Source organism: Zosterops lateralis, assembly GCF_965231275.1.
Source record: "Zosterops lateralis genome assembly, chromosome: 20".
Lineage (NCBI taxonomy): Eukaryota > Metazoa > Chordata > Aves > Passeriformes > Zosteropidae > Zosterops > Zosterops lateralis.
Window position 1 is genome coordinate 3,354,648 of NC_139780.1, and position 27,528 is coordinate 3,382,175.

The 27,528-nt window shown below is 51.5% G+C and overlaps 1 protein-coding gene across 1 annotated transcript in view; it reads right to left on the reverse strand.

Annotated features, from left to right (window-relative positions):
- ASTN2 (astrotactin 2) overlaps positions 1 to 27,528 on the reverse strand; it is a 281,232-nt gene that overhangs the window by 67,396 nt on the left and 186,308 nt on the right. The window contains exons 17-19 of the mRNA XM_083875651.1: positions 25,680 to 25,945; positions 14,090 to 14,223; positions 12,815 to 12,963 (exon numbers count right to left, since the gene is read on the reverse strand). Of these exons, the coding sequence (XP_083731777.1) occupies positions 12,815 to 12,963; positions 14,090 to 14,223; positions 25,680 to 25,945 (549 nt within the window). The remainder of the gene's footprint in view (positions 1 to 12,814; positions 12,964 to 14,089; positions 14,224 to 25,679; positions 25,946 to 27,528) is intronic.

The window sequence follows — 27,528 nt, forward strand, 5'->3', positions numbered from 1 at the left end:
GGGAGGTTTCCACCCTTCCAGGACGGAGCCTTTTCCTCCCCTTTCGAGTGCCCCCTGCCTTCCTCCTCCAGCGACTGGGAAGCTGTGACTGCTCTACACCGCTGACACCTCGGCTGCTCTGGAAACCCATGAACTGTTTGAGAAAGGTCAGCTGGCAGCCTCTGCATCCCTTCTCCTGCCTTCCCAGCCCGGATGGCCTTGGGCAGTGCAGGAGCCCCCTCTGTAGGCAAAGACCCACAGTTACCGGCTTATTCTGCTCCTTGACATGTTTCTTTACCCCTTCTTTGTCCTCCCCAACCTCTCTTCATCCACCCCAACCCAAGCCCCAGCACGGGGCCAGAGGGAGAGTGGGGTTGCAGAGCTCGGTGGCAGCTGGGATCAGGACTCTGTAGCCAGACCTTTTTTATGTGACATGGACTGAGGCCGGACATCCCACAGGACAGAGGATTTGCCATCAAAACAGCTGATACCTTGCCAGCTTGCTGTGACAAAATAAAATAAGCATGTCCCTGTACAGCAGCACCAGGCTTTGGTTCCCAAGGTCCTCTCTCCAGGCTCTCCAAAGCCTTCACCAATTTTTCCCTGGTCTCCTGCCAAACCCAGCTCCCCAGCACTGCACAAGCCCTGTCCCAGCCCCTTGGTGCCATGGTGCACTTCTTCCCAGGGCAACAGAAGGAAGTCATCTGCTCCCAGTGCTTTCCCCCTCCTGCACCTTCTCATCCCAGCTCTGTACATCACCCAGGTGAGGCTCCCCAGCATTGCCACACTGGCCCCAAACCAGTCTTAAACCAGCCTTAAACCCAGCTTTGCTTCAGAACAGCCCCATTAGGCCCATAACCTGTGCTGCAAAAACTACCCCCAGAACTCATCAACACCAGACTGGAAGTAGCGGAGGCAAAATTCCTGCCTGGATGTAAACAAACTCCCTTCTTTTCAAAAGAGTTCCCTTTGTGGGGGTGGGAGGTTAGCTGCTGAGTCAAGGTCTTCTGGCAGTCATTATCAGCCACTACTCCCACAAAAAGTTGACCACAGCCTTTATGAAAAGTGTGAATTTTCCCGTGTTTACTGCTCTCTGTCCCCAGCAGTTACAGATTCTCCTCCCTGGAGATGCTCAGCCGGTGTTCACTGCATCCCTTTCCATACTGCCAGCCCTGCCACACCCCACACTCAGCCATACACCCAGAGTGTTTCCTGCAGCCTCCTGGGGGTTTGCTAACCTACAGAATTATAGAATCGTGGAATGGTTTGCATTGGAAGGCACCTTAAAAACCATCTTGCTCCAATCCCCTGCAATAGGCAAGGACACCTCCCATTGTCCCAGGCTGGTCCAAGCCCCAATCCAGCCTGGCCTTGGACACTTCTAGGGATCCAGGAGCAGCCACAGCTTCTCTGGGCAACCTATGCCAGGGCCTCACCACCCTCATAGTGAAGAATTTCTTCCCAATATTCCTTCTAACCCTGACCTCTGTCAGTTTGAAGCCGTTCCCCCTTGGCCTGTTATTCCTAGCCCATGTCCAAAGTCCCTCTCCAGCTCTCTTGGAGCCCCTTTAGGTACAGAAGGGCCCTTGAAGTTTCTTTTCTCCAGGCTGGACAACCCCAGCTCTCTGAGCCTGTTTCCTCAGGACAGCAAGAACCCCTCATTTTGAATGGTCTGTAGTTGGGAGAAACATCCTCTTACCCACCCCTGGTTCCCTCTGTCTGAAGCCCAAGACGTGCTACTGCTCACACAGACCTGCCCCATGACAAATGTGGGGGCAAAATTAGAAAGGAAGATGTTGAAGACCCAAAGCCAATTTGTAGGCACCCTGAAATAACTTGATTTCTCTGGTGTTCTGGGAGCACTTCTCTCTGAGACGTAACATTACTCATTTTAATTTAGAGAAGTTTCAGTATGTAGCAAAAATATCTCAGGCTCAGTAATGAGGCAAGAAATCGTGCTTACGTAGCTGAGCAAGTAACATCACTCAACTTTCCTGTCCTTGTGGTGGATGAAAAATGATTGGAGAATAAATTAATCCTAATAAATGCAGGATTCTGATCGGGCACACAAAACCAGCAAATGTGTCTGCAGGATGAGCAATTGATGAAGTCATTGCTTCAAAGGTGCCTTGATGCAATTAGTCACCTGTAAAACATGCAGCAGAGGAGAAAATCCCTTTCCTTTTGTTAAGGAGCAGGAAAATGCTCCTCACATCCGAGTGATTTATGGGACACAGTGCAGCAAAATTAGAGCGTGTGGCAATTAGGGTCGTTCTTGGAGATGAAAGGCTGAGGGGAGATGAGTGAAGGGATGGACAGGATGCAGAAGGGCCAGGTGGAGGCACGACGCCAACACCACATTTCTGTGCTGTTGGTTTTTAACAGGGATTATTTCCCCTCTTGCACAAATCGTTGTGGGGGAGCAATCGGGCTGCACATGTGAAATTGGTGCCACTGAGGATGAACCAAGTCATTAATCACCGGCGTGAATATCCGTAATTAGGGCTGCTGGGAGCCACAGGAGCAAGAGTCAAAGGCTCTAACAGGATTATGGATAGATCTGGATTGTTTTATGACTGATATTTATTAGCAGATAAAAGGTACCTATCATGCGCTTGAGGATGAGCACAGGGGCAGGGAAGAAGGTATTTCCCATCCCAACCCTGCTGCCCAGCTTTTGCACCCACTGCATTGTGTGCCCACCATTCAGAGAAGGAAAACTGATAAATCTCACCAACTCCACTGTTCAGATTTGGAAACTGAGGCCAAAAATCACATGTGGACTCTAAACCCAGAAAAGCCAGTTAAGAGCAAGGGTTCTAAATTTGTGCACAGTTAACAGTTTCTGTGCTGGCTGCTCTCAAGCCCTACAAGTTCACACTTGGGCTGAAGATTATTTTCAGATCTCAGTTCTGTGGGGAACCCCAGGGCAGAGCACCCTCCCTGCAGGAGCATGATGAGCCCAGGGCTGGGAGTCAAGGGGAGCTGGCTGACCCGGAGTGGGGCTGGTCCCAGTGCAGCATTCCCATGAACATTCCAGCTGTTTGCAGCTGGAGGACACAGCAGATGCTGAGCAGCCAACCCTCACACAGCTGGAGTGCCTGTCCCGCCACCCACCTCTGGCACTATCCCAGCAAACTGGTGGCTTTCCAATGTCTCCCTCCCCATCACAGGCCATTCTCTGGCTCACACACTTCCCAAGAAGCCCTGACATGCCTCACCCACTCTGGGGACAGGAGGCAGCAGGGAGGGTGGGATCTGGAGCCAGGCAGAGCCAGCCAAAAAATCCTCCCAGCTTCCCTGGGAAGGGAATGCACAGCTACTCTTGAGCTCTGAGGATTGCAGCACCCAATTTTAAGCATCTACTAAAACATCTACTGCTCTGCTACATCCTCTTCTGAGATCATCTGTGAGGACAGTAAAAAGTCTGGGAGATTTCAGATAAAGTCCCTTAACTTCAAAAAGGGGACAGTGGTCTCATGCCTTTATCCCCAGAGGGGAGGATGCTGAGATGGGGTTGTGCTTGCAGACACCATCCCACCATCCTGGGGGTATCCAACAGACGAAGCTCCATCAGCTCCAAGGCTGCGGGAAGACCCACAATCAAGTCAAGTCAGGGTGTTGAGGAGGAACAATCCCTGCAGCCACTGCACGTTGTCCCCAGAGGGTCTGGCACACCCCAGGGCAGGCAGATGGGGTGGCCACGTCCCATTCATCAGAGCTCACCATCAGGGTGGGGCAGACAGGATGGTTTATTTGGTGCCTGGGAGTATCTGTCACTCCTGCTCACTGTGTCCCAGCAGGATGGACACATCCACCTGTGTTTTGACACTCTCCATCTACCACAACAACTCCAAGGCTTTCTACAGGAACTGTCAACTGAGATCTGAGAACAATCTGCAGCTCAAGTGTGAACTTGTGGGGCTTGAGAGCAGCAAGCACAGTGACTGTTAATGGTACATGAATTGTGAGCCCTTGCTCTTAACTGGCTCTTCTGGATTTAGAGTCCACACGTGATTTTTGGCCTCAATTTCCCAATCTGAACAATGGGGTTGGTGAGATTTATTGACTTCCACAGATGACAGAACAGGATAAAGGAAAGGCAGGTATTATCTGTTATAATGTACAAGCTCTCCTCTCAGAGCACAGCCTGCACTGCCCTCCTGAGTGTGCCACAAAGGCGTGGGGGGGAGGGAATGGGGTCCCCCAGCCACACCTCAACATTTCCTGACCCCACAGTCACCCCAGGCAGGGCTGGCTCCAAAGAAACAGGGCATGAGCCTCACCCAGCTGCACTGGGTTTGTGGGTATCTCTGGAGCTGGAATCCAGCTCTTCCCAGTGGGGGCAATCATCATACTGGGAAGGCACTAGGACAGCCCTGCCAAGGATGGCAGAATGAATGTAGGAGCCTGGCTGCCCTGTGGGAAGAGCCATTGCCATACTCCAAGCTCCAGTGAGGTATTTCCTATCCCAGCCTCACCCTATTTCATCAGGGTGAGTCATCAGACCACCATGGAAAACCTCAGGATCTTGCTTCTGCAGTCGTGATCAGAAACATCTTTTATTAAATTAAGGACCATCCCCTATCTGTCATCTCACTGTTAATAAAAAGAAATGAGGGCTGGAAGGAGTGTTGCAGACTGGTTCCTGGAGCCAGGCTCGTCTCAGCAGAACTTTGTGTCCAGCAACTTTGCAGAGCTGCTCTCAAACACAGGAGGAGAACACAGCAGGAACAGGAGGGGGTTTAACCCACATAACCAACAGCTCTGCAGCACAAATGTGGTGGCTCTCCCTTCTCCAGGACACCTTGGGATGCTGCTTCAGTGCAGGGTTCCTTGCCAGCTCCAAAACACTTGTTTGGCCACAGAGACAAGCTCATCTCACTGGCTCTGACTAGATCAACATGAAACCCTTCCTCAAAGACATCTCTCACGTGGGACAGAGGGGCACATGCACTTAAATGTTCACTAAATGATCCCTTTTGGGGTGCATCAACCCCTTCCCCACTACTGGCACTACATGAGGGAGTAATGAGGAAGATCTTTACTTGGTCTAAACAACGGCACTTCAGAGTACAAAGGTTTTTCCATCCCAAGGATCCTGAGGACACAACACCTATTTGAAAAAAGACACCCTCTCCCCTGTGAATGAGCCCCAGCAGCAGCAGGTCAGCACCACCCACCCCTCCCTTCTCCAGAGGAGGGGTCATGGTCCTGTCTTCTGGAAGAGCAGGATTACAGGGGTGGAAAGAGTTCACAGAGAGTCGCTCCCAGCAAAGCCCAAGTCAACCTGATGCTGAGATAAGACTGTTCCTTGACCCCACAGTGCAGGCCCCATCAGTGGGAACCCAGCAGAGGAATGCTGCAGAGAATCCACCCTATCCCCTATAACCCAAACTAGCCAGAGCAGTATTTCCTATTATGTCTCCATAACCTAATCTGACCCCCTCTAGGGTCTCCAGATTAATATCTGAGAAACCTCACAAGTCCAATCACCCAATTACAGGGAGGAAAGGTTTATCCTATCTAAACAGCATGAAATGTAACCTAGACCCAGCTGCCCCTTCACTTCTAAGAGCCAGATCTCAATCCCTGGCAAGCTGAACAAACTGGGAAGGGGTCACAGGGGAGATGGGGAGGGTCTCTCTTGTATCATATGAAACCTGCAGGAGGAGCAGATATTTTAATTGGCAAATCCCCTGACTCAGGTTTAATCCCTCTCCATCTTTACTGAACTTCCCTCACACTGGAGCAACATGGGGAATAGATGACAGGCCCCACCTTGAGCCAGTGCCCCACCATTTTGGTGAGCAGAGGATGAAGAGGTGAGCAGAGCAGAGGTGAGGTGAGCAGAGCAAGACAAACTGTGTCCCCAGCCCAGCCTGGGAGAGGCAGAGGGGAAGGACTGGTGTCACCACGTCCCATTGAACAGGGACGTGCCTGAGGAATGGTGATGGTTAGAGCAGAGTTGATGCAGCAGGACAGAGCAGACACCACCACAGCCCAGGAAAACTGCAACATCCCCAGAGGACCTCTTGTGCTGGGGCTGAGAGGTTTCAAACAGGATGGAACAGGCCGTCCCAAGGCAGTCTTTGTGCCTCTTTGGATCTCTTTTCTATCCTTATTTCCTCCCAGAGAAGCGTGGAGGGACCCTGGCTAACTTTTTGGATTGTATTTCAGCCACCTGACAACACTGAATGCATGGGAAACCTCAACTGCAGCCAGAGCACTGGAAAGCAGATTCCCCATCCCATTCAGGATATCATCCCAGGCTTTGGCTAGGATGAGAGCAATATGCAAAATCTCCAGGAAGATCCTACCCTGGCAGAGGATCTCAAGTCTGGGCGTCATTCAGAGCCCATCCAAAGGGAAGACCCAGATTCTTTGCTCAGTGAGAATGCCCAAGTTTCCTCCCAGAGCAGGTTGTGTTGCATCCACAGATGCCCCAGAGCCTGTATTTTCCACACAGCTCAGGGCTGCATTTCCAAGCACCAGCTTTGCAAACACAGACTGAGCTTCCCTCCAAATTCCAGCCGCAATTTATTGATTAAAAAAGCCTGTCTAGTCAATAAAGGCTCCTATGAAAAAGTTCCACTGCTCTGCACTCACATGCCGTGATCCGTCTGGCTGTGTTAGCAACCTTGGCTTTTGATGCTTTCTGACAAGATGGATTTGTGGCCTTGACTTTTCCAGATCAGGAGAAACTTAATCCTAGAGGATAAAATTACAGACCAGTAAAAAAAAAAAATCTCCACGAATGGCCTCATTAACTGCCATGTAAGAAGTTCAGAGGCTTCTTAGCTAGAAGGCAGCATCTACAGCTGTCCTTGAGGGAGAGGCAGCTCTGAGCAGACAGCACAAAGCCCTTGGCAAACACAGTGCCCCTGAAGTGCATGACACACTCGTGGCACCAGCCAGGCTGCTCCATCCTCTGCAGACAGCAGGAAAAGGGCAGACGGTCCCACGTCTCCACCTATAAAGTGATTTGGGAGAAAGCAAAGATAATGCCCAGTTCTGGCCAAAAGGTGTCTGGGCAGATAAAAATAAAAATCCCTGGAACAACCATATGGAAATGTGAATTAATGAAATTTTTCGGCAACTGACTCAACCCTAATTGAGAGTTGAGAACCCTCCACCTCCCTTCTGCTTTCCAGGATACAAAAATGACACTGGTAGGTGGAAATAACTACAGCTGTCTCAGGGAGAGAAATCGGAGCTTCACACTGAGGGCAACGGCCAAAATTAAGCACTTGCTTGGTGCTATTACACAACACATCCCAGGAAACAGCTTCCAAAAACCTGACCTTCACTTCAAAGGCTTCTTTTTGAATCATCTTTCCTTCTGCTAACAAGTGAAGTGGATTCAGCACTCAAGAAGGGCACTCTGGGTGTTGAAAAACATCTTTACCCATGTGTTAGCTGCAGAAGAGGCAGAGGCAATGTTCACGTATTTACCCAGCTCCTGGCTGGACCTCAAGCTCCTACAGCTTTCTAAGGGAAGTGTCAACTCCTCCTGCTGCTCCTTGTGGTGGCCACTTTGTCAGTCAGCACTCTTAAAGATGATTTTGAGGCTTACGATGGGAGTGCAGCGTGGTTGCATGGAGATTGCACTGACTCCTTTTTGAAAAGAACAGTATTTGCTCTGGTCAGACAGTCTTTTCTCCTCTTCTCCCAGCCTTCCCCAGGTCTCCACAGGGCAGTAGCAGCACAGCTTGCACACAAAAGAGTGTCTGGAAGAGCTGGTTGCCATAGCTATATCCATACATCCCCAGCCGTCCAGACACGTCACAACTGTGAAGTTATAAATAAGACACTCCCAAGCCTCAGTTCAGAGCACAACCTGCAAGTGTACAAAACACTCAGCCTTCTGAGCTGACCTCTTCTGCTTTCTTTTATAGGCATGATGCTGTGCACAGGCCCCTCTGCAGAGCAGCTCTGCTCCAGAGCAGTCTGGAATGCCGATGTGATGATGTGCTCAGGTTTTATAGCACCACACTCTCCACTCCTGCACATCTCCCTGCCCTGTCTGTTGTCCAGACACCCTCCCAGGTTACCTGCTGGTTCTGCTCAGCACCACAGTCCTGTGTGGAGGGTCCCAGCACAGCAGAAGGCTCTGAGCTGCCAGACTCTGCATTCTCCTGCTCACTCAGCAGGCTGTGTTCCTGTTCTCCTTTCTTTGAGGATTACAAGCTGTTCTGGATGAAGGCTACTCCTTATGATCATGGTCACTGTCCTGGCAAAAAGACCCCAGAGCAGCCAGGATCCCTTGACAGCGTCAGAGCTAAAGCCTGGGAGTCTCTGCTGAGATCTCACCTGTCCTGCTTGGACATGGCACCCCAAACTGAGTGCTGTATAGAGGCAAGTGAGCTGTTTACCTGTTTGTTGTCTGCTTTGGTCAGCCAACACCCCACGACATCCCCAGCTGCCCCAAATCAGTTGTCAGCACACACTGAGCTGTGAAGTGCCACAGAAAAGGGGCAAAACCACAGGGTGGGAGCCAACACAGAGCAGGACAGAAGGTGAAGGGCTGGGAGAGGGGCAGAGCCTCCTAATCCTCCTGTGATTTGCCATCAGCAGCACAGAGCCAGCAGTGCATTGAGACAACACCTCATTCACACTTGCTGTCACCCTCAGCCACAGGGACACCGAGTGATGCTTTGTTTCTCTGTGTGTCCCCAGTTCTACCCACTTTGATGCTGAAGCACAGGCAGGAAGAGGTGGATTCATGCTCAAGGACACAGCTCTTGCATGTGCTGTGCTCAAGTCCAGTGGTGGCAAAAGCCTGGGAGATGCAGACTGGCTCAGTGGTCAGCCTGAGCGTCCTGACAGAGGAGTGACCACAGGACAGGGCACAAAGCTGCGGGATCCAGGGTCTGCACCTGTCTCTGCCCTCACAGCTGAGTACTGCCCCTCTCTGAGGCTCTCATGATGAGATTAATTCAAGGCTCTTGTGACCTCAGGGAAGGAATTTTATCCCTTTGTCTTGATTTGTCCCCTCAGTTTGCAGATTAAGGGAGAGTCCATTCCTAGTCCAAGTGTGCAAGGTCTGACTTATCACCAGTGAAATTCTTGGAGATACTCTCAGACCCCCCCTTCCCCAACCTCCCCACCATGCCCTGTGCAGGCACATGGCAGCCCCCCCAAAGATGGGTCTTCAGACACCCAGCAGCAACAGAGTTGTGGGCACAAGGGGAAGAGAAAGGGACTGAGAACATCACAGCAGCAACACAGCCCAACCCACAAACCCCAATCCATCACACAGCCAAGCCCAGCCCTTCCTCCTCCCCCAGCCACCCCCCAAAATGTTCTACAAACACATTCAAAGCACTTTTTTACTCCTAAACCTTGCATTACACAAACTCACAGCAGCCTTCCCAAATGCAGGTGGCTCCGACCTCCCAGGTGGGCCCCAGAGAAGGTCCAGGTGGTGTTAAACCAGGCACAGTCTGCCTGTTCCCTCCTGAGGATTTCACCCTTCAGCTTTCAGACAAGGCCTCTCAGCTTAGCTCCCCAGCCCTAAAACCAGGGCAAGGATCCTTCTGTCTTCCAGCACAGGCTGGAAGATGCTGCACTCCCCATGCAGGGCTGGCTCAGGCAAGTGGGCTCAGCTGGTCCAGGGGACCTCCCAAGCCAGAGAAGTGGTGATAGCCCAGGTGCCATGTCTGGCAGATGCAGGGACACGGCCAAGCTTAGAGAATGGAGACATGAAAAGCACTTTGCACCACAGCCATGTTATCCCCTCATCCCTCCCCCTCCGTCCCCTTTGGAGCTTCTTAACTTCAGAAACCTTCCTCCAGAGGAGTGTTGGAGTGACAGAAAACATTTTCCAAGCCTAATATCAGTTCCAGATGTTCACAGCCATTTCAGTTTGTACCTCACCCTGTAAAACACATTTCTCCCTCTCCCTCTCTCAAGTGCAGCGCCTGCTTGGTCCATGACATAATGCACTGGCGGGCTCTGCACACACACACACACACACACACACACACACACACACGCCCTCTGCGAGAGCCCCGTGTTCAAACAAAGAGCATCACTCAACTACAAAGCCCTCGCACACATGGAGTTATGAGTAATTTCCACAAGTTTTAATAAACAGTTTGGGCTGTAATTGCTCTCCCTCTTCCCGGCTGGCTCCCGAGCGCGGAGCCGCTCGCTCCCCGCGCGCTGGTGTTGAAAGCGTGGTTTGTCTCACACACAAGTTCACCTCCTCTCCGCCTCAGATGGGCCAAGGGCTGTGCTCTTCTAAGCACCAGCCTCTTAAAAAACTTCATACAGCTGAGGGTGACCAACCCATGCAGGCTCCAGGCTCCCTTTGCCCTGTCCTGCAGCATCCCTGTCTCTTGTGGAGCCCAGCAGGGAGCAGAGGGGACCCACGTTAGACCAGGCTCAAAACTCCCTCCTGACTCAGCTACAAGAGGAAGAGGAACAAATGTTTTCTGGCTCAAGGGAATTGGTTACATCTTCCAGTTGCAGAACAAGGTGGAGGACAAGGAGTTTTGCGAGGGTGAGAGGCTGGAGGCTTTTGAGGGGCTGGAGGAAGGCAGAAGGCAGGTGAGGCTGGGACCAGGTACCACCTAGTTTGCCACGGGAATGAAGAACAGGTTGGCAGAGCCCTAACCCCTGTCAGTGCCAGGAATCCCAATAAGAAATGGCTACAACTTCAATAAAGCAAACAAAACCACTGTCCAGATACAAATAACCCACTTGTTCAAACTCAAGAGTTCTGAGGGATGAGTGGCAGCATCCTCAAGAGCTCCACAACCTTGTCAGATCCTCCCAGCCCAGAGCTAGCCTGCTCTGCAAATACCTCTGATGTACCTCCCAGCAATGGGAACAACCTGCTCCTCCCTGCCAGCAGCTGATGGGGAAGGAAGATCTGCCCATATCCATCAAAAGCTATCCAAATTTCATATCCCACACTCCCTTCCCAAAGATTCCCCACTCTAAGGCTGAATTATTGTTTTTGTGGATGCTGCTCAGATGGGAGGAGCTGTGGTGCAGCAGGATGGGTGGGTGATGGTGGTTAGGGGATATCCAGGGCAGGATTTTTGGCTGTAGAGAGCTGTAGCAGTCAGCACCTCTGCAAACCTATACTAGGTATTTGCAGGAATCAAGTCATCTGGCATTAGGGGCCTGTAGGGTAAGAAAGGAATGAAGGCAGGAATGTTGTTTGGTTATAAACAACACAGAAAAAAAGGGAGATATTTAGAATTGGCTTTTCTCTTTAATTGTTAATAGGGTCATTCTGTCCCAAACAGGCCCCCAGAGCAGGCAGAGGGAAGGGAAGCTCCCCACAATCAATTCAATTGCCTGTCAAACACATGGCAGTCATAAAAGGAAAATAATAATAATAATCTGTATTTCCTACTCTGGCTGACAGGCAAAGATCCATCCACTTCAAAGGAGAAACTCCATGTTCCCCTGGTCTGACCTCACCTGACTGATGTGTGAGCAATCTGGAATCACCATCCAAAACAAAGCCCTTCCTTTGGTGGCTTGTTTTCTTTCTCCATTACTGCAAGGTGCCCCTCCAAGATAAAGAACAAACCTTTTTCCATGCCGTGAAACCAGAGGCATAACCCAAGGTCTGTGGCCACATCAGGCAGCTTTGGGAGGGGATGCTGGCAAGATGTAGGACAAAGATGTACAGGACTGGTGTATGAGCCAGGGGACCTCCTGCAGGTCTCCTGTTTGTGGAGACCCCTGCTCCTTCTTGCAGAGGTCTCCACAAACAGCTAGATCCCCTCAGGAGGTGGGAATCTGGCTCTCTGCAGCAGAGACAGGCCAGGTCTTGTAGCACATGATTTTTGGATATGGTGGCATCTATGCTGCAGAAGGAGAATAGATGGGCTTGAGGTGAACACGGAGGGTGGAAAATTCCCTGTGAGGTCTAAATGATCTTCCTGAGCCTGTCTTTCCAACAGGGAAACACAGCCAAACGTCTTGCCAGGGTGCCCTGGGAGCCTGTGCAAGTCTGCATGTGGACTGTGAGGTTCTGCACTCCAACAGCAGCCCTGTCCCAGGTAAATCTCTCCTTTGGTCAGCTGTCCCTGACAACTCTTGTGAGCTTCTTTAAAAAAACTACATCCAAAATCCTCAAGCAAAAAGCAGTAGGTTCTGCCTGGCTTTCCCTGCAGCACTGCCATCACTCAGAGTCTCAAGTCCTATTTTCTGAAATCCATCATTGATTCACCCAAATCAACTCCCCCCTTCACAGCCCCTCTGCCTTGTCCAGCAGCTCCTGGAGCATGGATTGAGTTGCTGACAAAGCCTTTTTAAGGTGTAAAGCACTCAGTACAAGTCTGAGAACTAAACTCCAATCTATGGAAGTTTCAGGTTCTCCTGGAGAAATTTTGTGCTCTTTAAATGATCTCCCTAAATATTGCAGCTTTTGAGATCCTTTGATAGGTGGCCAAGAAAAATGAAAATGTCCTTTTAACAGTGGGTCACTGGTCACTCACTGGAACAGACCAGTAAAGCCCTTGAGCTGTTGAGGGATGACCTTTCCCCTACAACCACCCTGTGTCATTTCAGACTGACCAGATCAACACCCACTTCAGAAACTCCAACCCACAGCTCTCCTGCCCAAAAAAGGGAAAATAATTTCCTTTTGCCTCACCGTGTTTTTGTAATTCCCCTTCCCTTCCAAACAGCCATGTATGCAGAAGATTCCAGAGACCTCTCCTCAACGGAGTTGGTTTGATACCTCTTGTAACACCTTGGCTCTATGCACCATTCTCCACCAAAGCAGCTGCTCCCAGCCAGGCAGGGCACAGGAAGCATCACCAGGAGCCCTCTGCACCATGAGGAGGTCGCCCTCCTTCACACCCACCTGTGTAAAGGTCTGTGTCTGTGTACTCATCCACCTTCTTGTGCTGCAGGACGTAGTCTGACACCTTTGTCCCGATGGCAGGCTGCACATCCAGCCACTCCAGAGACACCACGGTGCTCGAGGGCTCCACGTTGGGGGACAGGCGCAGGCTGGGTGGGAGACAGTGAGAAAACAAGTCAGACATGAGGTTCCTTTCTGTGGAGGAATCCACATCTCCCAGCAGCATCACCCCTAGAAAGGCCTGCATTCACACAGGTGGGTGTGCCCACAAAGCCCCAAGGACAGAGGTCATGGGGCAGAGCAGGCTCAAAGAACTTCCAGCTGAAGTTCAGTTGAGTCCAGCCTATTGCAGTGTCTGCCCTCAGGAGCCTGCCCCTGCTCCTGGAGAAGGCAAGCTCATGCAACCCCAAATATCTCATCTAAAGGGGCCTTCATTGTCTGGGAGAGCTGCTGAACTTCAGCAAGGTAAGCAAGGACCAAGACCCCAAGAGCAAAACAGGAGAGGATCCAGGTTCTTGAAACCCAGCAGGGCTGAGCCCACAGGAGGGGAGGGTCAGATCTGCATCACCAGCGAGCAAAGGTGAAGGAGGGAGAGAGGAGAAGACTCAATGAGAATTCACCCAGCTGCAAACCTCTGAGGGGTGTGGGTGAGAGCCAGAGCAGGGCAGCTGTGCAGGAGCTCCTGCCCAGAGCAGGAACAGCGTGGGCTGGGATGAAGGCAGAGGAGCTCTGTGCTCCTGGCTGTGCTAATGCAGAGGCGTCCACTCCCTCTGCTCCGGGGTAGATGACAACACCAAGAACAGGGCTATGGAGAGTCTGGCTCCAAACACACAGCATGTTTGCTGGACTCGAGATGGGAAATGAATCCCCTCTGAGGATATTGGCTCACTAAGAAGGTGTTCTGCTCCTTGTGGCTCGCTGGAGCCAGTCTTCCTGCTTTCTCAGCTAATTCCCCATCAGTTTGCTCCTGATTTGCTCTTGCTCTGACAAGCCACAATGAATTGCACTGTAATTCCATTTCTTTCAGCATTTGAAATCCCATTCTACAAGCCCTGCTAATCAGGTGATGAAAATCTATAAGGAAACCTTCCAAGGCCACAGCCAGAGCCAGGATATCCTAAAGGCATCAGTCACACAGTGAAGAGGGCTGGACTGCAGCCCCAAGGCCCAAGGGTGCAGAAGGAGGCTGAGCCCAGGGGAAATGGGGTGGTTCTGGGGGCTGTGACCCACGGGAAGGGGGCTGGTGATCCATGGAGGGCTCACAGGGATACGTACACGGGCGGAGGGAGAGGGCTGCAGTTCGGGAGTCCGTTCTCATCGAAGGCGTTGAGGTCGCACCTGCACCAGTCTTCGATAACATCACCTTTCCCAGAGCACCAGTATGAGCTCATCAGGGCTCCCTTGAAGGCCTGATGTGAGAACAAAAAGCGTGAACATGTGTGCTAAAGACTCAGTGAAATCTGGCCAGCGGCTCGGCTGCGGGGCTGAGCACCAGGGGAAGTGTGCAGAGCCCTGGGATCAGGAAGCACAGGATGGGATGGGGGAGTGTGTCCTCCACAGCTTTGCCATGGCCCTGGGCATGGCCCTTCACCTCCCTGGCTTTAACTCCCATGGATTGAGTGATGCTGGTCCATCCCTGAATGCTTTTGGAGTGGGAATCTCCTGTGGGGGAGGACTGAGCTGTCCGAAGAAGCACAAACATAAGTTCCTCTGTGACAGTGAACAGAATACACACAGTACCGGCACACTGCTGCTGTGTACAATGAAATTCTTCCACTCTTCCCCTTGCCCTTCTGCCCAGCTGGTTCTGTCCCCCTGAGAACAAAGTAATGCCTACATTCCCCACAACACAGACCCCTTCCATCCTTCTCACAGGTTTGTTATTCACACAAAGCACCCTCCTGCAAGCAAACTGCTGCTTTATTCACTTGCCTAAGGAGCACTCACAAGCAAAACAGCAGTATCTGGAAGGAAGAAATAAAACCTGGAAAATAGTTGCAGGATGTTACCAGGAGCCACCCTGACTGCTCCTGAAAATACCAATGAATCCCTGGAATAATAACTGTGGTCAGAATTGGCAAAGCCCTCCAGGTCTAACCCCTCAGGGTCCCTTCTTGTGCTCATCCCACAGCTCAGGGTGCTCACACTGTGGGATGGGTCATCCCTCACTCCATACCCTGCTGTAGTTTGGACCACATGGGTTTATGGTGTTTTCTCCCACTACCCTTCTCCTGTAATTAAATTTCCAGCTCCAAAAACATCTCTCCTTCACACACACAGAGCCAACATCCAACCCAACCCTGCAAAGCCACAATGCCCATCTAGAATAATCAGAACACCAGCCACTAGAACAAAGCTCTGTAACACTTTTGACCTTTCAATTGGCACATTTGGGAAGCTGAAACACCTCCACAGGTCCTCATCCACACGGAGCAGCCTTACTTGTGGCAACACTGCTCCTCCCATGAAAAGCTGCCTGCGGAAGCCTGGCCCTGGTGATAGGGCCTGTGCTGCAAGGGCACGCCTAGAAATAAAACTGTGCCCTTTGAGGAGGACAGGGACAGCTCAGGCTGCAGCACTGAGCAGCAGAAAACTCTAGGAAAAGCGCCATCCCAGGGAGGTTTGTGAAAGGAGGAGGTATAAATAGAGCCTGACGTCAGGGCTCCCATTGTCCGGGGTTTTGTCGCTCTCCCCAAACACCCCCAGCACCTTTAACAAGGCGCCTCAAGGCTCTTGTGTCTGCAAAAATTTTCTGCCTCCAGGCATTTAGAAAATGGGACTGTTCCAGATGGAAAAAAAAAGGAAAAAGAAAAGAAAAGAAAAAAAAAAAAAAGCCAAAACCCAAGGAAGGAACACGTGAAAGAAAGAAAATGTGACATTATTTTACTCCGTTCTTTAGAAAGTAATTGAAGTGCTGGGCTGGAAAGGGCATCCAAAGTAATAGGAGAGAGGGATGAAGAGAGGGGTTTATCTGACACCCAGATAAATGGATGCAGACACACGTCTGCAGAGAGACAGCGGGAGCAGCGGGTCCGTGCAGGAAAGGAACAGCAAAGGATGTGTGCAGATGGATGGGGAAGCATGTGCTCTCCCCAGGAAGCAAGATAAATCCCCTCTGCTGAGGGTACCTGTGTGCACAGACAGGCACTGCAGGCGAAGATGGGTGATCCTGGGAAGAGCCGCACTGTCACACTGATGCTCCACTGTCCCCCAACCCCTGTCACTCTGCACAGCCCCTCCCTGTCCCCTAACCCACCTTCTCCCTGCACGTCCCCGACTTAGGGAAGAAACCCCACCTGCCCCATCCTTGCTCTTTAGTAAATCCAGCAGTCAATTCCTTGTTTTGCTTTTTCCTGCTGTTAAGCACTAGCAGGATGAGCAATCCCCTGTGCTCCGCCTGCCCAGCCTCGAGTACGTTTTAATTAGATCCTTCAGGTACCCAGCTGTCATCTGCCTTGTGTCACCCTTCACACAAACGAGGTTAGGGGATGGATGCTGGGCTCATTACGGTGAGCACACCTCCACCCTCTAACCAGGTTACTGGGAGCACGGCTGCCCGTGCCAGCTCCTGCCTCAGTTCTGACTCATGCCAAGGCCAGGCTGGGACAGCCAGGCAGCCAGGGCTTGTCCCTGCCTTGTGCCTCTGTGCTGGGCACTGGTGAGGCTACACCTCGAGTGCTGTGTTCAGTTCTGGGCCATTCATGGCAAGAAGGACATTGAGGGCTGGAGGGTGTCCAGGGAAGGGAACAGAGCTGGGGAAGGGGTGGAGAGTGAGCCATGGGAGGAGAGGCTGAGGGAGCTGGGAAAGGGGCTGAGCCTGGAGAAAAGGAGGCTCAGGAGGGACCCTGTGGCTCTGCACAAGTCCCTGACAGGAGGGGACAGCCGGGGGGGTCAGGCTCTGCTCCCAGGGAACAGGGACAGGAGGAGAGAGAACAGCCTCAGGCTGGGCCAGGGGAGGCTCAGGGTGGACATCAGCAGGAATTTCTTCACTGAAAGGGTGGTCAGGCATTGGAAGGGGCTGGTCAGGTAGGTGGTGGAGTCCCCATCCCTGCAAGAAACAACAATGAGGCACTAGTGCTGTGCTGTGAGAAGGGTGTGATTGGTTAAAGGTTGGACTCAATATTGTAGGTCTTTTGCAACCCAAATGATTCTGTGATTCTATGATTTCTCTTGCTTTCCAGTGGGATTTCAAGCCAGTGACTTCTGGGTTTTTCCCACTGGTTCTGGGGAGTGCTTGTTGAAGGGTGGGGAAGCATCAAGAGCAAATTGAGGGGGAACAGAAATTATTAAGATCACACAGAAGAGAATGGCAGCTGCCACCCAAACACAAGGAGCCCAGTGGCACAGGGGCACCAAGAGCGATGGACAAGGATGCCGAGATCCATCCCATGGGAAGATGCAGCCTCTGGGACAGCTTCAGGTGGGAATGAATGCACAGGGAACTTCCTGGTCTCTGGTGGCTGAGAACCACCTTCCCCTCCTGCCTCGGGCTGGGCTCTCCACATCCTCTGTCCTTCCCTGCCACGCTCAGAAATGTGCAGCCAGCGCTCTCTTCCCTGCCATGAGACAGCACCTACACAAGTCCATCTCAAACATGACCACCTCCATTTTGGATGCCTCATCATGGTGGTCATGTTTTCATTAGCCCAAGAGGGTCTGGAATCATGAAGGGCTTCCCAGGAGCAATTGATCTGCTGGGAATGGCAGTGGCCCCCAATGCATCGTCCTGTGCTTGCCAACCACTCCCCGGGACCCCAACACCCCTCTGTGCCCTCAGGCAATTTTATCTCTCATTTAAAAGTATCCAAATTGTATTGTTTCCCTGTGAGTCAGCCCATTTCGTTTATGTCCTTCGGTGCCAGAGGGGAAATTTATGAGATGAGAAACTGGCTCGAAACGTTTATTTTCTAGATGACGAGTCATGCCATTAGATATATAGCTTTATGAATCATAGGAACAGCATCTAATTTGCTCTTAAAGGTATAATAGGTCTGATTCCCCACACCCATGCACACACATATATTGGATTGATAGTTCCCCCCTAGGATGGCTAGTTCATTTGTTTTGACACAAGCAAGACTTACAGGAACATAAAGTCCCATCTTACCATAAGCTAAGCCTATTCATAAAAAAAATATTAGGGAAACAAACGATCAGCTAAGCACATTTATCCTACACTCGATTGCATATGGATCTTTCTCCTGTTGTTATTTGTGCTCAGGGGGAGGCCATTTGGCCCCATTTTATAGCTGAGACACTCTGTAACAGGATAGAGAAGAACACTTCCTTTGTCCTCTGTTAGACCTGGCTGATGGAGGGAGAAGCATTAAGTTATTTCTGACTGTGGGTTTTCTGTTGACATCCCAGGAGAGGAAAGTGATAGGACATGAAGGAACCTTTCAGATCAGCATTTGCAGGACTCAGCACACACCACAGGGCTGGTGTTTGGAGACAGGATACTGGAGAGGACACGTGTTGGGTGCTCATCTGTGAATATCTGGTCTTCTCCATGGCTGAGAGTGATATGAAAATCTGGCTCGCTGAGTCTAGAATACACATCTCTGCTTCTGGAAAAATTAAAAAGGAAATACAGGGTGATAAAAAAAAGCAACAACCACAGGTGAACACGTAGGCTGGACAGAGATGTGCTGCAGATAAAGGAGATGATCTGGAAGATGGAACTTAGGTTCATTTTAGATTTTGCACTGATTTCCCAGTCTCTGTTTGCTTTTTTGTTCTTCTCAATGCAGAAGGAAAGAAGGAAGTGTGAAGCAGGCTGAGCCATGTGTCCTGGGTTGCAGTGTAGGATGTACACAAAGTATTTATTCTATCACCATCTTCATGAACTGTTGAAACCAGGTGGGCTAGTGTTTTCCCAAGCCCCCTGCCTTTTCTGCTAATGGCCTTTGGAGTGTCTTCTGCTAATGGCCCATTAACGCCTGGCCCATGGCTCACAGGTAACTCCCTCCAGGGGTTATCTCTGTTTAATGGGCCATCAAGGACCCACTTCACACTTCTCATGCTATTGTGAGATGCTCTGCCCAGGGGGAGGAGCCAAGCATTCCCACCTGGATATAAGCTGGTATGTGGGACAGTGCAAGGGCACTTGCCCACTGGATTCCCAGAGGAGCAGAGCTCCCAGACCTTTCTGTGGGATCACTGCTTCAGGAAGAGCCCCTCACCTGGACTGCTCCCACCATCCTGCTCAGGTTGTGTTCTGACTCTGTCAGTGATCCTTTGTGTTATTGCATTTATTTTATTTTATTTTTACCTTTTTACCTTTCTTCTTATTAAATTATATCTCTGACTTGGAGCCTCTCATTCGTTTTGCTTTCAAACCACAACACCATGCCAGCAGACAGGCTCCATCCCGTGTCCAGGGACACGGCAGCAAACGGACACATCCTGTCCCTTCCTGTTGCAGGATGGAGATGGGGCCTGCACACCACCTTCCCTCAGGCACAGCCAGGGGCCACTGGAGCAGGATGAAGGCTCAAGAAGGGCTTTCACAGCCTGAGCAGGATGGTACCATGATGGCAGGGTGGCTGGAGGAAAAGCCTTCCATGCCCTTCCAGCAATGCTCAGTGATAAATGCCACTCCTTAGTCTAGACACCTCTGGAAGAGGGGAAGAAAAACAAAGAAGGGGAGGAAAACTAAGGATTTCCCAGGCCAGAGACTCTTTCCAGGATCATGCAGTTCGTGTCCGAAAAGCTGCTCCAGGTTCACAGCAAAGGAGGATGAAGTTCCGCTGTTGGCAGGTGATCTCATCCCGTGCTGTTCACACCCTCCCTGCCTCCGGCTGCCTCTGCCCCAGGAGCAGCATCACCAGCACTTCATCCTGCAAAGGGACATCACTGGGTCTGCTGGAAAGGTCGGGGGGCTGGAAGGCATCCAAGGTGGGCAGCATCCTGGTTTCTGTTATTTATAGGATCCAAAGGAGCAGCAGACACTGTAAAACCTGGCAGCAGGGAAATCAAAGCCCAGCGAGCTGCAGCAGCCCCGTCCTCGGCACAAAGCTCTCCATTACAGCCCGACCCAGCCATGACAATGCAGACATTCTTCCCCTGGAAACGCGAGCTGGATGTGGGCTGGAGCTGCAGCACGATGCTCCAGGGCCAGGGGAGGAGGGTAAGGGCCAATTAGCAGGTATGAAAACAAAGCAACAACAAATAAAAATCAGCACACCCCAGACCAAATCAAAAAAACTCATCTCAACCACCAAAAACACTGTCCCCACTGGCCCAGGCTCCTGTCAGCTTTGGCAGTGGATAAAGTAACCCCTGGCTCTGTCTCCTCAAGGCTTGAGGGGCTGCTTTGGGCTGCAGAGAGGGCTGTTGTCCTTATCAGTGCTGGATTCAGGTCAAACTCAGCCCATGGCCTCAGGGACACCTTTTACCCTGGCTAAAAACACCTTGCCAGCCTGGGGACACTGGGCAGAGGTGGCCATGCTCTGCCCTGCAGGAGATGGTTCCTTGGCAAGGAGTGGGGAGAAAAGATGGGGAATTTTGCTCCAGCCTCAGCAGTCATCTGAGCTGGTGACCTCCAGCACATGAAGAAGCAGCCTCCAAGAGTCCTGCCAGGCTCCCTGCCATGCTTTGGGCTCCTGCTGAGGCCAAAGGCACCAGCAGCATGGGGATGTGCCCCCCAGCAAGCCCCCACACCATGGGCTGGGCCATGTGTGCCGTGAGGAGGCCATGGCTGCAGCAAATGCTGAGATTACTCAATTTTCGAATTAAAGCAAGGTCCTAGGGGTCTCCTAAAAATCCAGGCTCCACATCCATTTGTCTCCTTAAATACACACAGCAGGAGTTTTGAGTCCATTTCCCAGTAGGAGCGAGATTGATCTCTCCTGCCTCCCTTCTCCACACCCCCCTCACCACACCACCCTCTAAGCATTTCTGCAGCTGGCTGAGCTGCTCTGCAGAAGCTCGTTTCAGGGTTTTTTTGGGGGAAAAAATGAACAGATCATCAACAGGAGGGACCACACTGCCCAATATACTTTGCCTTTTCTCCCCTCCACCTGGCCACAGTTGCCCCATGGCTCTGGACATTCACACCTTTATCCCTGCCAAGGATGCTGCTTGGAGTGGATGGGGGAAGCAGGATAGTCTCTACCTTCCTGCAAGGGACAAAGATGTTTGCAGATCATGCAGACTTGTGCTCTCACTCTCAGCCTGTGCCTCTGGGTGCACTCCAGGGCTGTGCTGGGCTGTAAGAAAGATCGTGCCCACTACATGGGGCAGATGTTTAGGGTGGAGGAGAAAAAGTCACCATAATCTGGGGGAACTCCAGTTGGGGTGAGGAGCAGCTCTTCTCTTTGACTCCAGGATGTTCCCTAAAGCAAAAGCACCTGGGGGTCACCACATTTCTCTCCTCTCCCACCACATGCACTCAACAGCATCCAGCCCTTGAGGTGTTGAGAGCATTTTGCCAGCAGAAAGCCCCACCACAGATGGAAGCTGTTTGCTGTTGGGCCTGGCCAGACACTGACACTGGTGGAGGTTCCATCCACAGCCCTGCAGTGGAGAATCTCCTCCAGCTTCATGTGCAGGGACCCCTGTGGTGTCTGCACCACTGCAGAGATGTTGGCATCCATCACAACTGATGCAGGATCCAAAGAGCTCCAGAGAAGTCCCTGGAAGATGACAGCCAAGGTCACACCTTCCGTGTCTCTTTACACCTTTTGAACTCCCAGTGTGAGCACTCAGACTGAGGGGCACTGGAGCTGCAACAGCAGTGCTCCTATAAAATACTTGGATGAGCCAGATGTCACCAGGTGACTGGGACTGGTGCAGAGGGGACTCCAGCACTGCCTCTGCTCCAGCAAACAGCCCTTCCTGTCAAACCTGCCACCCACAGCCACACCAGCTGTGACAGCTGTGGAAAAGACATTCAATAAAGCCCTTCAAAAACTGCTTGAACCTCCAAAAACACCTCCTTCACCCTGGCAAGCTCCAGCACTGCCACAATCCCCAGCCAGGCTGCAGTGACCAGTAATGGTGCAAGTTCTTCAACCAACACTGTTAAACCACAGGGGGGGAACAAAGAAACTCCTAGCAGGAACTCAATCCACAGTTCTCACTGCATACAAGAAGGAAAAGAGGGGCCTGATACTTTTTCTGATACTGAGATTGTTTCTCCTCACTGCTGGCAGCAGGAGCCCTGCTGGGAGGACAGATCACACAGAGCTGAGAGTTTCCTTGAGGACATTTCCTCTGGACAAATGCTCCCTGGACAGCAAAAGGCAAAACTCCTGGAGCCCTTTACATTTCAAGCTCTTGCTTCAAAGCAAGAAGTAAACAGAAATTCCCACTGGCATGGAAATAAAGAGTTTTCTAACTCATTTCACGTGGGCAAAGTAATATGTTTTCACCTCATCTCCTGCTTGGGAATGGTCAGTTTTAGCTGAAATCAAACATGCACACAAAGAAATATCACAAATCAGCCCAGAGCAGACACCCAGCATGGAAACTGAAACCCCAGCATTTAAGAGTCTGGCAAGGTCATCAGCAACTGAGAACACAGCCTTGGACCAGGCTGTAGCTGTAAATTTTAAAAAGTGCATAATTCACTGCACTAAGGCAGATGAAAAGACAAACCTATTACAAAAATACACATGCTGAAGAGGGCAAAATGCCTTTACCTGTGTTTTGCTCCATCTTTGCTGCTCAGCTTATACAGGAAAACTTTCAGCCAATTTTACAGAAGTCAATACCCACCTTGTTAATGACCTTGTTCTCTGTTTGTACATCACTGTCTTTGTGGACACATGCAAAGAGAGCCGTGTTTACAACTATTGTTTTTTTACCCCTACAGGAGAATTGGGATGTGCCTGCAGTTCCAATAAGATCAGCACTTGCTGTATTGATTGAGAATCATCTACATGGAGGGAGAAAAGCAGGCAATGGAGCACTCAGGACTGGAGATGCTGGACTTGGTTCAGCCCAGGCAAGTGAAAATCCTGTTTATGGGACAGGAGAACACCACTCTGCAGTGCCTGGGACACCCCTGGCCTCCTGTTTGGGGCTGAAAATGGCTATTTCATCATCCAGATGATCCATGAGATGCTCCTGGTGGAGCACATGCCCTGTGGGAGCCTCTCAGTGCACAGAGTATGGTCACAGTTTAAACTTGGTGGTGTTCTGGCTCTCTGCTGGGTCTTGGTGACAGGCTGATGTCCCCATGGTGGTGACAGCTCCTTACCACCCCTAAATCCCTTTCCCCTGCTCACAGGGGAAGGTGAGGGAAAGACAATGCCTCTGCCCTCCTTGAGCATCCATGGTGCTCAAGCCCATGATGCCACAAGAGGATGGTGACACCTTTCCACACAGGCAGCACTGACCCCACACCAAACCACCCCCTCCAGGAGAGGGACATGGCCCCCAGGAGCTCCACTTCCTCCACAGAGGCAGCTACAGTTCTGCCCAGCCCAGGCTGCCTGGAAAAACCTCCAGTGCTGGAGAACCAAGGCTGGTGCCAAGGTGGCAGCAAGTTCCTCAGCAGTGGTGGATTTCAACCTTCGGGAACCAGGATTTGTTCCTGCTTGTGGTGCCAAGGACAGCAAGAGAAGGAGAGGGAGAGGGAAAGAATAAAAAAATCCTGCAGGAGAGAAGCTGGTGGAGAGAAGGGGGAGAAACAAGCTAGGGTGAAGGGATAGAGGAAGCAGGACAGCCCATCACAAGTGAGCGAGAAGGGGAAAGTGATGGAGCTGATGCAACACAAGGGATTCATGCTGAGAGAATGGGAATGACTAGGAAAGAGAAGTAGGGGCAAGGAAGGCAGAAAACACTCCCTGTGTCCTGCTGGAGCAAGGATGGGGATGTTTTTGGGTGGCTTTAGGGAGGAAGGGGATAAGAGGACCTGCTGTCAAGAGAAGCCTACAGCTGAAACTACCAGACCCAGCTAAGGAGGGGGTGGTAAGACAAGACACCATGATCCCACCTGCTGCCCACCCCAGGACCTTGCACTGCAGATGGCACAAAGTGACCTGTCCTGCTGTGTGCTGCTCACTGCCAGCTCCCTTAGTGCCTGATCTGGCAGCATCCCCCACCCTGCAGCGCCCAGATCCCTCATCCTGTCACCTCTTATCCCAGCCCTGCCCAAGGACAGCTCCCTGGGGTGAGGGGGAGCAGACTTACACAAGGACAGGCTCCCAGGGGATGCTCCTCCACCCCTGAGTGAGCAGGTGGGGAAGCTGGAAGAGGAGGATAGATGCAGGGAGCACGGCCCCAGGGGATACTGCTGGGGTGTCTCTGGTTTGGATGCTGTGCTGGGGTTTTGTTTGTTTGCTGGTTTTCCCAGAGCCTCAGAAGAAAGCACAATGCGGGCTGAGCTCCAGCTGCAGCTGATGGGGCCAGCCTTCACTGAGCCAGGGGAGCAGGGGAGGGAGGGAGGGGAGGAGGGAGGAAGGGAGGCTGCTGGTGGGACAGACTACAGCTCCCCAGGACAAGGAGGAGCCCCAAGTGAGCCCAGCAGTATTGGCAGGACTGGGGGGACAGGTGAGGAGGAGGAAGAGGAGGGAGGAGGAGGAAGAAGAGGGGAGTTTGCAGCCAGGCCCAGACAGGCAGGGTGGCATTGCCACCTGGGCACAGGGTGATGCAGGGGACCTGGTGGTGAGCAGGGTCCATGGAGATCTTTCAGATCCTGCTGGGCTCTTCATTGTTACCCGTCCTCATGGGCTAAGCCGCCTCTTGTATCCCTAAAAGAATGTCTTCTTGCAGATTGCTGCTGGGAAGCACATCTTTCCTGCCTGAAGGAAACCAGCTTTCCCACTGCTCTCCCTGTACCTGTAATGCCTCATCCCAGCACTGCCCTGGCCATGCTGATTACAGCAGGTCAACTGCCACACCAGAACTGCCCAGCGGGAAGAGCAGGCATGGGTGGAGAAAGAATGCAGGAAGAAAACATAGTGGGAGAGAGGGAGTTTGAGGAAAAGACCCAGAAAAAGAGAAATCAGGAACCAGATCAAGAGGTAGGCAAGGAATGACAGCCCCCAGACAGTCCCCACAAACTTGGGTGCCGGGAGAAGCTTGAGTGCTCTTCTTCCCATGGATGTGGGAAGAGGATGAAGCATCATTCCTGGTGGTCACACCTCCACCTGCCAGGATTGCTTCCTGACCTGCATCTTGACTCTTCCTGACTCTGCATCCCACCCACAGTTGCTGCATGCTGGCTCACTCCAGACATCCTAATCAAGTACAGGCTCAGTGCTAATAAGTGACTTTAAGCAGGTCCGTCATTTCTGGACTGAGACTGGGGTCAGAGGGCTGTGGAGGGGGGTGGGAGTGGCAGTGAACCGAGAAAGTGGGAACTCAATCTCCACAGGATTAACACTGAAGCTCTTGCAGGAGCCCAGCCCCAGGACTGGTGACCTCCAGCCTGGTTGGTCCCTCCTGGAGTAACAGTGACCTCCTGTGGCTGTGGGACTGTCCCAAGGGGATGGTTCTTCCCTCCCTCTGCTCCTTGTAAAGCCATGCTGGAGTTTTGGAGGTCTATGGCCACCCCTCAAACAGGTATGGCCGAGATCTTGGAGCCAGGAGTGAAGGACTGAGCTGGTGCTTGGCTCCTGACCACAGGACACACCCTGCACCCCAACATGGACACTGGGGATGACTGTGGCCTTGGCTGCTTATGGCATTGCCTTGAACCTATTGAAGGCAGGGAGATGCAGGTCTGAGAGGGCTGTGGGTGCTGAACAGCAGGACCTGCCATCCCCATCACTGACACCATCCCACAGCACTGCCCTCCAAACACACCCAAAAACACCCCCTCGCTCTGGATACCCTGCAGCCACTGCAAAGGGGACCTGAGAGGGGGCTGAGTGGGGTCACAGAGGTGGGGCTGGCCCCTCACAGGCTCACTCACCTCCCTGGTGTCGTTGTCCTGGATGAGAGCATACAGAGGCACCACCCTGTTGATCTCCAGCAGCACCGGGGTGGGGCTGAGCTGCTCCTTGCCCGGGCGCCGGCACAGGTGGCAGGTGGACGGGCAGCGCCCTTTCTCCTCGCAGCGGATCTCCACACCCGAGATGAGGTGGTCATCTGAGAGCATCTGTGCTGTCAGCAGGCCTGACAGGTACGTGATGAACGGCATGGATTTCAGCTCCTTCTTGTTCCCGAGCTCGGTTGTTTCTGGGTTAGGGAGAGGGAAGAAACCAAACAGTGTTAAATAAAGCTCAGCACGGGCCTCTTCCCAAAGCCAAAGTGTGCTGCAGCCAGGATAAATGCAGCTGCTGAAGGTGTAGGCCAGGTGGGAGCAGGAAAAAAAAGAAAAGTTAAGGAGAGAAGGCGAAAAACAGGACTTTCAGGTCACTGCTTGGAAGTGTGAGCTATTCCAAACAAGCACATCTAGACTGACAGAATTGATTGTTCTTCTCTTCTATACTCATGCTCTTCTTCTTTCTTAACTTGCATATCCACTTTCTGTGCTCTGAAATGAGAAAAAATCACCTCAGTATACCTTCCCTGTCAAAGAGAAATATCCTCAAAAGACCAGGCCAAGGACCTGAATGCCCTTTTATCCACACCCTAACACCTGCCTCCTCTAGTCCTTGTGGTCCTCAGGTCACTCTTGTTGGTGACACATTACCCAGGGCACTGAACTGGATCCAAAGAGGCTGTAAAAGGACTACATGGAGTGATGCAGCCCCTTGGCAGCAGGGAAAAACAGGTATGAGAACAAACTCACTGCATGGAGAATAGATGGAGGCATTACCAAAACCAAAGTGCCAACACTGCTTTCAGAAAACATTCAGGCCTTTAAAACCCACTGGGAAACCACCTGGTGGTCTTAAGCACAAGGCAATAAACCTGGAGAATCTTTACTTTATTCTGTGTTCATCCAAACACTTGCTAAGGCCAAGGGAGTATCACACTCAAGCAAAGGAGACACGACTCCAATGTCTACCCCATACACTTCCACTTAAATTCTTTGTCTAGAGCTGGGTTGACCCAAGAAGGCCCAACTTTTATGACCTGGTGACAGACTTACAGAAGAAAAGTCTTGCTTCATCTTATGGCTGCTGCCTCTGGCAACAAATTCCCAGTGTTGAGAAGGAGCGGAAGAGGAGCAAGGGTTGTCTCAACACACTGGGCTTGCAGTGACATGCAGCTGATCTGGCAAGGCACAAGCCATTTGGAAATACAAGTAAACAGTGTTCATTCATGACTCCCGGAGCCCTTGAGGGTAGGGACAGCCTTTGCCTGCTGTCTGCCTGTCAGGGAACACTTCTGTGCACAGGATCAAAGCTGTCATGGGGAGAACGAGCAAATTCCAACCAACCCGTGTTTTAGTGGACTAGAAGGGGAGCAGTTGCTAAGATAAATTAAAACAAGGCTGTAGGGAGATGTTTCAACATCTAAGGAGACACTGGTGCACACAGACATTGGAAACAGGAGCTGGAGCTGCTTCTTGGAGAGATTATTTTCTAGAAGATCAGCTCCAGGCAACTTCAAGTCTCATAAGGGAAAGACATGAAGCCTTGAAAAACAGGGTGGCAGAAAAATAAGGAATTTATAGGGGAATACCATGAATACTTGTGAATAAGAGTAATATCTTCTAATATCACTACTAAAGTAGATGTAGAAGAGAAAGGAGACAATTACACTTCTGGGCTGCAAAGCTTCTTCACCAGCTTTAGAGATCCTTCATGGAGAAGGAAGTTTTGGAGCCATGCTTTAAGGGAGGACATGAACACAGGGCTGAAAAGACAGTG